Source organism: Colletotrichum tamarilloi (assembly GCF_030869305.1).
Source record: "Colletotrichum tamarilloi strain Tom-12 chromosome Unknown Scaffold_34.1, whole genome shotgun sequence".
Lineage (NCBI taxonomy): Eukaryota > Fungi > Ascomycota > Sordariomycetes > Glomerellales > Glomerellaceae > Colletotrichum > Colletotrichum tamarilloi.
Window position 1 is genome coordinate 115,817 of NW_026849417.1, and position 12,762 is coordinate 128,578.

Below are 12,762 nucleotides of genomic sequence, written 5' to 3' on the forward strand. Positions count from 1 at the left end.
GATCATTGAATTTTGTCCCATCCTTGTTTTACGCCGTTCTAGAAGTTTCATTGTTCCCACGGATTGCGTCACCCAGAATTCAGATGTCTTCGCCATCATCAGACGGTGGTTGATGCGGATGAGGATGCGAGTGCGGATGCGGTTGACTTTGGCCGTGAGATTGTCCCGTTGGTGGCTGATTCCAAGGAGGGTAGCCCAACGGCTCAAGTGCCTGCTGAGCTGCAAAATAACCGTGACCACCCAAGACTGAAGCATCTTGGCCAAACATTTGCACGTCGCCTAGGATGTCGTCGACTGTCGCATTCTCCAGTGAGAGGGAGGCCTTTCCCTGCGCGGTATTCAAAGCCTGGACTTGGTCTAGCCTCTGGGCATACCACGCCCCTTCGTGTGATCTCTGCTTGTGGTACAGCATAGCTTGGTCGCATAGAGCCTCGATAACCCTCCAAGCAGCAAACTTGCGCATGCTAATGTCCTCGTTATTGTGTCTCCGGAACACGATGTTCATTTGCCGCCATGCTCGGTCCGTAACCGGGTGTTTTGGTTGTTGAGCGAGGCCGATGAGAATGTTTGAAATCGTAAACGGTGTCGTCGGCCATCTGTAGATCCAGCCACAATGGCTTTGGAGAGCCACTGCTTCACCACGCTCTGCTTCCTCCAGAATTTCTACACACTCTTGATAGAATCTAGAGATTGTCAATGTTAGTAAGTGTCAAAGCCTCTTGGCTTTACGTTCCAACTTACCCCGATCGGAATTCAGCATCTTGACCAGCACCCGTATGTCGAGCCACAACGGTCTCAACTAGAAGTCGCATGCTTCTCATACTTGTTCTGAAGTATGAGACAATTATTGCATGACTTGCAGAGCTACCGTCAACGTGGGATATAAACTTGGCCTTGATAAAGCTCTCAGTCTGGTCAATTATCCTGTTCAGCTCTTCCGGGCTCGTGTCGTTCCTCCTTCGCGTTATTGATTGCATCGTCCTGAAGAGATGCTGTCGTATCAAGACAAAAGACATGTCTGTGATTCCATCCTGATCTGGAGGGGTAGAGCCTGGTTTTGCAAATCGATTCGGCATCCACTGGCTGTCGTTTGCATTCTTTGCGGGTTGGACGTCGGATATTGATGGCAGGCCAGAGTCTGCACCCTCCAAATTGTACACCGGGTTGTCCATGATTTCGAAGTGAGTCCAGACTCGGCGTCTCATGTTTGCTATCCATGGCGAATAGCTATAGTGACTCGGATCTCGGTGCAGTCCGAGTCTTGTTCCGAATCGACCAGCCAATCCGAGGAGAGAAACTGCAACCTCTCCATCGCCCGTGATGAATTTTGCTTGCTAGGAAAATTAGTAAAGACTATCTTCAGAGTTGTGAGTGGATGGTAAGAGAAAGTGGCCGAACGAACAATATGATAGAGCAGAGCAAAGAAAGCCAAAAGCTTCCTACTCCGCAAAATATCTGCTCTCTCAAGGGCTAGTTGGGTAGCTTCCTGCAGGTGTCGAAGGAGATCCTTCTTTGGTTTGCCTAACCTCTCTTGGATAAGGTTTGCCGGCAATGCCGCAACGGTCATGGCTTGGGTTGCAAACATGCCTGCCTCCACGTCTATCGGGATTTTGTGGACGCCCACTCGGAAATCTGTGATTTGCTGCCGCCAGTAGGACTCGTGGACTATCCGAACGTAGGGCTCAACATGCGCAAGGAAAAGGTCGGTCAGGATATCTTCCTTTTCGGGTTCAAGGTGTAAATGAGAAAGATCGGCCAGAACGGGTGTTCGACCAATAGGCCAGGAAGACGGACTCGCGGGGTTTTTGCCCGTCTTGTCCGAGTCGATACGGAATAGGCATCTTGGTTCGTAGACAACGTCTTGGAGGTTGAGCCAGTAGTCGGGACCAAGATAATAGGAGACGTTCTCGTCGTAAACCTGCATCCCAGGATCTCCAGCCAGGGACTCATCTCGTTCGTTGTAAAACTCGCCAAAGTGACTTGTTGCTGGACTCGCAGATGGAAACGAGCTGCTAGTCGCCTTGAGTGATTCTCCTCGAACAGACATGCCCTTCATCTCCTCGATCACCCTTTCCAGTCGGTCGACCCTCTCCTGCAACTGCTGTTGGCTTTCGGGGCTGGGGATGCCGGGCTCCCTCTGGGGGTCGTAGACACAGGAAATGCCATGACGAACACAGTTGAGGCATGGCTTGGCCTTATCGCAGCGGACCTTTCGACGTCGACATCCGTTGCATGGTTTGTTGAAGTTCAACAAATTGGACGACATGGTTGTAGTTGAAAAAATCCCTAAAACTTGAACAGGCAGACTATCTGCTCGGATAAACCACCAGCGTGCTGACAAAAGTTTGACGATGAGGCTCTCTTGGGCGTCGGTGGGGAAAATTGGGCGGACAAGCAGTCTCTTTCGGGAAGGGATGCGGCGCCGAAGCCCTAGAAGGCTCGTCTGGCGCCGGTCCGGATTTCCCGAGCGACGGTAGGCCTCAGCTGAACGATAAAGCAGTCAGGGGTTCCAAGGCACCAACAAGAGTGCTTGATAATTGCTTCAAAATTGCCAACATATCCGAGCGTGGGCCGGACTCGAGAACAAGAACGGGCAGGGCCCTTCCAAGCGGGAAGAGTGGCGATGGATTCGTCCGTGTTACTGTCCCGGCTCCGAACGCTGATCAAGACGAGGGTCGGTTGCCACGTGTGATGATCGGTGTTAAACCTCTGGCGATGGTGAGGATAGAACCAAAAAGCTCCACTTCAGTGTGGGAGAAGATGGAAGATCCAAGAGGAGAAGACCACGTCAGGGCCACTGCCTTTACTACTGCAGCTGAAGTTCCAAAGAAGGCGACTGCGGCCGAACAGGCGGATCTGGGCGGCCCAATCCCGCTACGAGGGGTTTTGGGATCTGAACGAGGGTCGAGGATGGCAGTGGGGTACTCCCGTAGGTCTGTACTCGCAGGAAGGGCTAGAGCGGTTGGGCGGCGCCGCGGCGGATGCTCACTGCAGTACCCTTGCAATTTTGGGCTTGTGTGTCTCTCTTCCTTCTTTCTGTTCCTTCGTATTGCGCTGTTGACTCTTGTCGTATGAATCAACGTGCTTCCTTAGCGGCCTTTGAGCAGCGAGTTGGAGAATATGCAGTGATTCGTCATCATGACACGAAGATAAATCAGTTTGATCGTGAGGTTCCGAATTGGGCCTATCTGTTGCTCTCTGGGCCCGGTCCCGAGTATCACGGAGGAAGAAGATCAGAGCGTGAGCGACTGCGGCCATGCGGCGGCCGCCACGGAACAGGAATCTAGATCGTTGCTTTGAACGATTAGACAGTCCACTGACATAATCCTCCGGATGGTCGGTGGAGCTTCCAGGTGACGGAACGGCAATGCAATAATGAACTCTAGATGGGACGACAGGGCCGGCCCAACCCGCTCGAGACAGCAGTTCAGAAGTTCAAAGTCCAGGGACCTTTGGCTCGAGTGGTTGGGTTAGGCGACGCGGAGAAGGAAAAGAAGAGTGAGGAGAGATCTGCAGCTGTAGGGTTGCAGCCGTTGAGGAGCAGAAGTCCCCTTTCCCTAGTAGATGAGGTGACACAGATCTCTCAGGGCCGATTAGCTAAGGTGATGTCTCAGGTGAGAACGAGGCCGAGGGACGTCAATACCTGTGACCTGTCGCACTTGTTCGAATAGCCATCTCATTGACGCGCTATTGGCGTGACAGAGCGGACTGAGCGCCGATTGGCGAGAACGAGAATTTTGTTGCTTCCCTTGTACTCATAATGTATCCGCCCATTTCTAGCTTGGCGCGGTCATGGATATTTGGTAGCACAAAAAGTAAAAATAACGAGCATATGTGGAGAGTCCAGATTCATCCAACATTGCAGTGCCACCTCTTCACATATTAGACCACTGCGGTCCGGACCCGCCTGGAATTGGCCAGCCCGGAGGGTTCAGCTGGTCAAGGCAAGGAACAACCTCAGCTCTTATGCATCCAGGCCTTTTCACTTATCGCCCAGCCTTACGTAGGGCGCATTACCTTATCTTAATCCCATCGCGCTTTGGGGGCCTGGACAGCTGGGCTCCTCCATGACCCTGGTAGACGGCTCGGAGGACCCGGGTTGAAAGTGGGTCTTCCTCCGGGGATAAGTGGGGTCCAGGGCCTAGCGCAGGGTGGAGCTCTGCCCGGTTCCCCGATCCAAGCGGTACGTACTCCTTTGCTATCAGCACTGGCCCCTGTCGTCAAAAAAGCCCGAGCTTCAGGTACAATCCCATCGAAGCGGGCCGGCTGCTTCCGTGCGCAACCCCGCGGCGCCGTCGCACCACCAAACTGGACGCGTCTTTCGAGTAGGGCGATTTGCAGCTTCAAACCTCGACGGGGGCTTGCTGCAGCGACAGGTGTTGTTTGCGAAAACCAACGATGGCTTTGCCTCTCCCCTCGGGTCTCGTACCCACCGAAGTGGCTTTTCTGTGCGAGATGGAGCTCGTCACAATCGTCCCACGTCAGCGGCTAGAAAGCATCGATCTTCTCAGCGTAAGAACGGAGCAGCCCCTTCTACTTTACCCCGCGACGCGTCGCGGATAGATCCTTCTGCTAACTCTCGATGCTTTTCCCAGGGTGCAACTCCAGCCTTGCGACCCCCGGCACGTGCCGACTTGCCTCTTTGGCTGGCACTCCTCCTCAAGAAGCAACGACGAGCAAACATCGTTCCACCTCAGTGGCTCCATCCAACCTCCCTCGCCAAGATCGTACATCAAGAAACGACACTCAACCCCGATGCCTTCTCTGCTCCCCCGCCACCTCCTGCGCGCGGCGATGCAAGAGGCAATGCCCGTCGACTAGGCGCGACCCTCGACGAAACCCTGTCACCACCGTTCCTGCCCTCATGTACAGCCGACGCGCCCCCGAATGCGCTCCCCTACCACTGGTTCGAGCTCGCCGAGGTCCTGCTGGCACACGCATCCGACGATATACCATCAACTTCCGAGGTAAGGTCTCTCCTCAAGGACCTTCAGGAGGTGCGATCTGCCAAGATGCGCAAGAGTACACAGGACCTGTCCGACGGTGTAGGCGGTGTCATGAGTTTACGGGGAGTTGGAGCGATGGAGCTGGCTGAGAGCCGCGGCTTCTTCCTGGGCGTCATAGAGGGCGTGCGGAAGATTGGCGCCAGTGCGGAAGCCAGTAGGCGTGAGGAAGAGGAGGAACGAGGCAGTGGGGACGGCGATTATGACGAAGACGAAGATATGCTATGATACCCAGCGTTTCCAACGCCAATACAACAAAGAAAAGTTGCGCGCGTGCGCGGATTGCTTCTACCACGTCCATCATACGAACTGGACATGGGGAGAAATCATTTTGATCCAAGCTATGCTGATTACCCTAGTGCCTCAAGAAATCCGCTCCTGATCCTGTCATCAGCCCCTCAAAGGACACCCGTCCACGAGCCCGGCAAGCACTCTTGATAGAGGAGGAATCACCAGGTGGTAAGGTACGCATGCATGATCCAAATTCTTGCTGGCTCAGTAATGCTTCAGTAGGGCAATGTCAATTCGAACAAAATCTACGGCTCTAAAGATCATACCAATCAAACATCTTGTTGCATGTCTAACTCTCCTTCACGTTCCCCTTATAACAGTCTCGTCTTCTTCGCAGGCTTCTCTACTGTTTCGTCAAGCAAGCTGCTTGGCCTCTTGACTGTTGCCCGCTTATCTGAAGTTTTAGGTCGTGACTCCCGGGGGCTTGGGTAAGGGCATATCTGGCGATATTGGGCCCGAGGAAACTTTTTTCTCACTGTCGGCACCGCAGCCGTGCCCATGTCCTCCCTTTGTCGCTTCTGTGGCCTGGCTTCATCGTCTGCGGTGTGATCTTCAGGTCTTCCTCTCTTCCCAGTGGCATTCTTCGTCTTCGTTGCCGCAGAGCCATGTCCGCCTCCCGTTGCTGAGCCCTTGTTGTTTCCACTGGACTGTCCGTTCTTTCTTCCCTGAGCTGTAGAGCCTTGCCCGCCACTCGAGCCTGATGGCTGCTGCTGCCCCCCGGCAGATGGGCCCGGAGAGTGACTGGGCGAACGATCGTTCCGAGGGAAGACCGGTGAGACACCGCCCGGCGAGGACTGCCTCGAAAGATCTGACTCGCTGCCTTGTCCGCGGCCCATTTCAGGCTGGCCCTCGGTCTCATCGGGTTCAAATATCGTGTAGTCGGGGAGGTGGACCTCAGAATCATCGTCGTCATCCTCATTGTCCTCATAGGCACCTCCGACGCTGCCACTTTGGGTATCATAACGGTCGTCGCCGTCATCCTCGCTTCCATCATACTCTCCTCTCCAGCCGGGATCTCCGCCAACCGAGCTTGGATAGTCCTCCAAGTTGAGAGTATCATCTCCATTGTTGAAGGTCTGGTCTGGGTCAGGCCTCTCATGAACTAACATTTCTGTTTCATCATCGCTGCCATAGTGGACGATAGTGGGTTGATGCGGTTCATCGTCTTGTTGAGAGTCTTCGCTCCGTGGCTCAAGGGGAACCTCGCTACTCTCCGATTCTTCGCTGCCTACTTGAATCGGGTCCTCGTTCTTCGACCCCTTTCTCTCTTGAGGTGTCTTTGAGGGGGTGGACATTTGCTCAGAGTCTCCTCCGACCGACCCGGGAGTTGATCTTCTCGACCGCGTGGCTTCGTCTGGTGTGCCTTGGTCGCTATCCTGTGGACCCTCTGGGTCACTGCCTTCACTTCTTTGAGAGTTGTCGGTCTGCTCCTCATTGTCGTCACGGCTGGCGTCATCTTCGGGCTCTTCAGGCTCGGAGCTCTCTTCAGGCGCTTCGGGATCGCTGTCGGATTCGTCTGCAGATGGACCAACGGCAGAGTCCGAACCATTGCTGTCTTGGCTCTCTGTAACTGGTGACGTCTGTGGTTTTGTTGCTTTTAAACTGATCTTGATTTTTGTTGGTCTTCCATTCGGAAGGGGCGTTCTCGTAGGACGTTTTGGCGGCGTGGGATCGGATGAAGGACCTGCAGTATCATCACCAGATTCATTATCTGATTCCGACTCAGGTTCCTCGACAGATTCGTCGCCTGATCCAGCCTCAGGTTCATCGCCAGATTCATCGCCAGATCCAGCCTGAGATTCTTCTTCAGATTCATCACCTGACTCAACCTCAGGTTCTTCACCAGATTCGTTGTTAGGTTCATCGCCAGATTCACCGCCAGATCCATCATCAGGTTTGGTCCCAGGCTCACCACCGGCCCCGTCATCAGATTCATCTCCAGAGTCAGCATCATGGGGAGAAGGCACTGGTGGTAGGACAGGAGCAATGGGAGGGGGCGGCGGCGGCGGCGGCGGCGGCGGAGCAGGTGGTCCAGGAGGAGGCGGCGGAGGCGGCGGACCAGTTGGTGCAGCAGGAGGCGCCGCCGTCTGCTGTCCCCCTCGACGCTGGCGCACCGGGCGCACTAAAACATGGTTGCCTTGAGCATCGTACGCCTCTCCTCTATCGGTGAGTCCTTGCCAGAGGTTGGGCTGCTGTTGTTGATTCCGAGTCTGTCCACGAGTCTGTCGAGGAGTATATCCTGCAGGGGGAACCCAGGACTTCGGAGGGGCGGAGCCTTTGCCTTTCTTGGGGGGCATCTTGTTGGGTGCTAATGTACGTCAGCGCCGAAGCGTAAGTAATGGATGGAGATTGTACGCGAAAGGGGAGGAAGATTCTATTGAATTCAATTGGAGGTTGAAACTGGTGTTGGAAATTTGATTGGAAACTTGGTTGAAGATGCAACGAGGTCTGGGTGAGTTGTTTGATTTAGGTGGATGGAATGTGCTGGTGATGGGTTCTTGTGAGTCGAATATACGGCATCTTCTCTAGAATACCGAAGTCATACATATACCAAAGTCAAGGCTCTCGGTCAGTCTTGTCGGCCATTGTGCTATTACTTCAATTCTTTCGGCTTTCATGTTTTCTGAGTCTTTGACAGGTGACCTGTCTTGTCTTGCTCACAAGGTTCTTTGAGTCTTGTGTCTTTCAAGCGTTTGTCTGGACTTGGGCGCCATTGTTGCTAAGCAAAAGTCAGGCGAGATCAAAGGTCTTTCATCATATGACAATGAAAACAACAGATGTTCGCTCAGACGTAGTGGCTGTCTGGGTGCCTTCAGTAAGTCTATTTCAATTGACTTGATTGCTTATGAGTCCATGGCGCGTCATGAGATGTGATTGACGGTTCTCGGCCGAGTCAATTCGTCCAAGTTGACAACACAGCCCGGCCTCACGACTTAGACTAGATGTTGTAGGTCTTCGAGCAGGTCTTCGAAACCAATCCATTCTGGGAAAAATGTCATTTGAGAATCAATATGAAGGGTTTTCTAGAAGACACATGATCCTATGCTAATACAACCTCATACCTATGAGACGGGAAAGATTTCATCTTCTCTTACATCCATGATGACCATATGCCCAGGCGCATGCCCCATTACCGTACCCTTGATATCGGCTCTCATCACAGCCTCTTGTGGCGTAACACCGCACCCCCAGAAGACGGGCACATACTCCTCATCGTCATGCCCGAACACAGTTTTCCCGTCCATCTGAAGCGCTGGATCGCCCCAGTGAGGCTTCGTGATATCCGTTACCCCGATCCTCTCCGCCCCATCCCATCCCCACGCGATCGGCTCCCCATGTGTCGCCACAAAAGGCCTGGTGATATCTCTCACTTTCTCAATCTCCGACACCTTGTACGGCCTCATGGAAACTACATATGTTGCCCCCTTGAAGACACCGGCCGCGCAGAGTGGGATGTTGGTACGATACATGGGCACGTTGCGGTCATGCGTCATGTGTCGCGGCGTGAGTCCAGACTCGTTGAGAGCCCTCTCGAAGCTGAAGGAGCATCCGATCAAGAATCCTACGTGGTCACCATTAAGCCACTTGTCTTCCACGTTTACTGGTTCCCAAACGCCGTTGACTGGGACGTGCTTGCTATCCTCATAGACACGGTATCGTGGCGAGTCGTGGCGCAGGTCAATGTTTGTGGCCACGGGTAGGATCTTCTCGCCGTCTGGTGATCTGACATAGGACTTGAGCTTATCGAAGTCTCCTGGACTTGATGACTCTGCTAGAAGGGGGCAAGGTACTGGGTTGCGGTGGCAGAGAAGACGGAAGTCATCGGCGTAGCGTCGTGGAAGAACGATGAGGTTCGCTTGGAGATACGTCGGGGCTTGACCGGCTGTGGTTGAGGTGAAGGTACCGGAGCGGCACGCTAGTCGAGCATCCTCGCCCGTCTTGTAGATAGTGGCCATGGCTGATGTTATGAGGGGATTGCGGAAGAGTTGGATCTTCCTTCAAGTGCGATATCAAGAGGACCTATGGTGAGGTTTAGTAGCAATCTCATGGAGCAACAATCGGCTTAAGTTGTATCACCAAACTGATAAGACGAACATCTACACCAACTGATTGACGGGCCCAAGCGCGCATACGCCGACAATTTTACTTATCAACCGGCGTGTCGGTGACCCACTCCGATCTCCGAACGCAAGCCGGCATCGGCCTTCTTCTCCGAGGGGAACTCACAGAATCTGCATTCGCATGTTAGCAGCATTCGTTATATGAGAGAGTTTCAACATAACCATTCGGCCATATGCTATATTACAATCTAGCTATACGAGGCTGTGAGAAAGGTTGCTTTATCTCACTTTTGATCACTGACCTTAACCCTCTTCCCCGGATTTCGGGGCCTCGGACGCTGGGGCCGGGGACCCACGCCGACTCCCGAGACATCCCCGCCCCCATCATCACCTTTCGCTTCCGTCATCACCTCCATCGAAGGCACCGGGGCATCTTCATTCCTCAGAGAGCAGGCGAATCAGAATAGTTGCCAAACGCCGCACCTCGATCACCCTGCACATCTGCAGCATCAACCAAAGCCCTCAGCTCCCTCTCCTCCTCCTTGCCTAATACAGCCTTCAAAGCCTCCATATTCTCCTCCAAGTACTGGATCTTCTTCGTCCCCGGGATGGGCACCACATCCTCGCCCTGCGCAAGCAGCCAAGCAAGCGTAAGCTGCCCCGCAGAACAGCCGTGCTTCTCGCGCCCGACGGCGGCAAACTCCTCCACGAGCTGCGTGTTCTTTTTGAAATTGTCGCCCGTGTGCCGCGGCAGCTGGCGGCGGAAGTCCCCCTCCTCAAAGTCGTCCACCGACTTGTAGCGGCCTATCATGATGCCACGGCCGAGCGGCGAGTAGGCAAAGGTTGTGACGCCGAGTTCGCGGCATGTCTTGAGGAGGTCTGTGCCGGCGGGGCCTTCGATCTCGAGGGACCAGGGGTTGTATTCTACCTGCACGGCTGAGATGGGGTGGATGGCGTAGGCGCGGCGGAGGGTGGTTGAAGAGCACTCAGAGATGCCAAAGGCCTTCACCTTGCCCTCGCTTCGCGTAAGTTGTCAGCAATCTGGAGCTACTGGGACATGACCTTTAGTTACTGTCCAATCTCACACTCACTTCTTCAGCTTAACCATCTCCTCAATCGTCTTCTCGATGGGCGTGGTCTCATCCAGGCGGTGGATGTAATATAAATCAATACTCTCGATGCCTAGTCTCTTCAAGCTGCGCTCGCACGCCTCGCGGCAGTACTCAGGCGAGCTATCAATCCTGATGCTAAAGGTCCCGTCGTTCCTGATCTCCCCGCGCAAGCCAAACTTGGTCGCCAGGAAGATGTCAGTGCGGCGCTCGGCGTGCAACGCGAACCACTTGCCAATGAGGTCCTCGTTGTCGCCGTAGGCGTCGGCCGTGTCCCAGTTCGTGGCGCCGAGCTCCCAGGCGCGATCGAGGAATGCGAGACGCTCTTCTTCGGATCTGTGGAAGCATTGGAATCAATTTGAGACGTCTCTTTTGCAACTGGCTGATCATAGGTCACGAACCCAGGCTTGCCGTAGGCCACGCTGAGGCCCATGAGTCCTACGCCGAGGGCGGTGATCTCAGGGCCGGTCTTGCCAAGGCGGCGAGTGGGGAGGATTGCTGGAGGTGCCATTTTGAGATCCTCGGCGAAGCTATTTTGCTGGTAAAATGCATGGTACTTGATCTGATGAGAGGGTTGAGATTACTTCAGAACAAGACCTCTTCACCATCGAGAGTGAGGGTCGTTTATATCTCGCGAGAATTGCTCGCTTGAGTTCTCGTCCTTGGAGTCGAAGCAACGATCTCCAGACTCGCAGCTGCACGATCCCTGAGGTCGATAGCTAAACTCCGGAAACTTGATCTGGTCACTGGCATCATGCACAGACTTCGATCGCACAACGGCATGAAATAGGACCTCGTGTCAAAGGCGACGACTCGTACTTAGTCAAGCGGAAGCTTTCAACTTCCTCGGTATCGAATTAGATTTGAACGTACTGAGACTAGTCAACGAATCAGCGGCTCAAGTAGACCTTGAAGAAGCAAGTTTGGTGGTGCTGGCCCGCGATCGATACTTATATCCGGGCGTGCGGGTGGTGCGGCCGCTTCGGCCGCTCCGTTCTCATAACTTAGGTGACATCTCCCTCGACCAACTTTCTCGTCAATTGGTTCGGTAGGTTGTCGTTGGTGGGTATCTACCGACAGAGATTCTCCGAATGAGGCTTTGTTCACGCGCTGCCGAAGTCCGGGTTGCCCTTTAGACTATTGTAAGGCACACAATCATCCTTTGATGAAGGGCAGAAAAGCGGCCACCCCAGAAAACCTGAATCGTGATGCTTTGTTCAGCTGGCGCTGATACCATGGTCGAACACCAAAGAGACTCAAGAATAACTCTATTAGCTAGATGCTTTGTCGAGTGACGCTTCATAAACACGGGTCGATCTCCAATTCGAATGGCACACATCCCTGCAGCTTGCTCTCTCCAACGACCTCGTCACATCCAATCAACCCATAATCTCTCAGCGAGACGTCAGGTAAGATAACCATGACAGCCTCAACAAGCCCCTTCTATCTAGCCATCCGCACAATGTGGCCCCCGACCCTCCTCGCCGCAATCTTCACCCTCTTCATCACCCCCCTCGAAAAGGTCTTCTACCGTGCAGACCTCTCCATCGCATACCACATCTTCGCCGCAGCCTCAATCTACCTCACCCTCATTCTCAACGCCGTCATCGTAATGACGCCCCTCAAGACCAATTTCCAAAACATCAAGAAGAACGAACAGGTCTTCTCGCAGATAGGTATCTTTAACCGCTGGCTCGTCGAGGGCTACCTCCACAGCCTCTTCTTCCTCCCCAATCTCTTCGGCCCTATCATCGTATGCTGGGTACTTTTCGCTGACAATAGGTACCTCGACAACCTCGCCCATCTCTACGGCTTCGTGGTGGGCATGCTGCATGCGCCGCTGCTGCTGAGCCTGGCTGTTCATCTCGTCGTCCACCTTGTCTTCCTCATCCTCCGGTGGATTGTCGCAAAGACGTCGTGGCTCGTATGGACGGTCTCGGATTACATGCCCCAACACCCCTGTGAATCAACCCAGAAATTCCTCCTTGCTCTACACGTTTGGCTCGAAGAGCTCCCCGATGAGACTGCGGCTGCGATCGACCGCAAATTGTTCCGCACTGAGTGGTTCTTCCTTCAGCTGGTCGCCGGCTTTGCTTGTACTAGTCTGGTCTGTATGCTCTACACCATGATCGTTGACACGTTCCGTCCGTGCTTGCAGCGTCTTGTCGTCCATATCACTGCGGAGGTGCTGTTGCATATCGGAGACTTCATTTTCGAAGTGGGTCGTTGGATTGAGGGCCTCGTGGTGAGGCAGACTATTTGGGAGGATATGAACTTGTGAGAGTCTGAGTATGCCCG

At 54.0% G+C, this 12,762-nt stretch overlaps 6 protein-coding genes across 6 annotated transcripts; 2 read left to right on the top strand and 4 right to left on the bottom strand.

Moving 5' to 3' along the window:
• Positions 1-79: 79 nt before the first annotated feature.
• Positions 80-2,266, bottom strand: CTAM01_09044 (uncharacterized protein; the record flags this gene model as incomplete). The annotated part of the gene is made up of 3 exons (XM_060525064.1): positions 80-683; positions 742-1,334; positions 1,403-2,266. The coding sequence occupies 3 exons, from the start codon at positions 2,264-2,266 to the stop codon at positions 80-82; spliced, it is 2,061 nt and encodes a 686-aa protein (XP_060380246.1).
• A 2,132-nt stretch (positions 2,267-4,398) lies between these two features.
• On the top strand, positions 4,399-5,231 carry CTAM01_09045 (uncharacterized protein; the record flags this gene model as incomplete). Its single annotated transcript, XM_060525065.1, has 2 exons — positions 4,399-4,512; positions 4,596-5,231. The coding sequence occupies 2 exons, from the start codon at positions 4,399-4,401 to the stop codon at positions 5,229-5,231; spliced, it is 750 nt and encodes a 249-aa protein (XP_060380247.1).
• A 374-nt stretch (positions 5,232-5,605) lies between these two features.
• CTAM01_09046 (uncharacterized protein) lies at positions 5,606-7,591 on the bottom strand (the record flags this gene model as incomplete). The annotated part of the gene is made up of 1 exon (XM_060525066.1): positions 5,606-7,591. The coding sequence occupies one exon, from the start codon at positions 7,589-7,591 to the stop codon at positions 5,606-5,608; it is 1,986 nt and encodes a 661-aa protein (XP_060380248.1).
• A 765-nt stretch (positions 7,592-8,356) lies between these two features.
• Positions 8,357-9,250, bottom strand: CTAM01_09047 (uncharacterized protein; the record flags this gene model as incomplete). Its single annotated transcript, XM_060525067.1, has 1 exon — positions 8,357-9,250. One exon carries the CDS (start codon positions 9,248-9,250, stop codon positions 8,357-8,359), a length of 894 nt encoding a protein of 297 aa, XP_060380249.1.
• Positions 9,251-9,797: 547 nt separating this feature from the next.
• Positions 9,798-10,975, bottom strand: CTAM01_09048 (aldo/keto reductase; the record flags this gene model as incomplete). Its single annotated transcript, XM_060525068.1, has 3 exons — positions 9,798-10,374; positions 10,447-10,800; positions 10,866-10,975. The coding sequence occupies 3 exons, from the start codon at positions 10,973-10,975 to the stop codon at positions 9,798-9,800; spliced, it is 1,041 nt and encodes a 346-aa protein (XP_060380250.1).
• Positions 10,976-11,884: 909 nt separating this feature from the next.
• Positions 11,885-12,745, top strand: CTAM01_09049 (uncharacterized protein; the record flags this gene model as incomplete). The annotated part of the gene is made up of 1 exon (XM_060525069.1): positions 11,885-12,745. One exon carries the CDS (start codon positions 11,885-11,887, stop codon positions 12,743-12,745), a length of 861 nt encoding a protein of 286 aa, XP_060380251.1.
• Between the last annotated feature and the right edge of the window lie 17 nt (positions 12,746-12,762).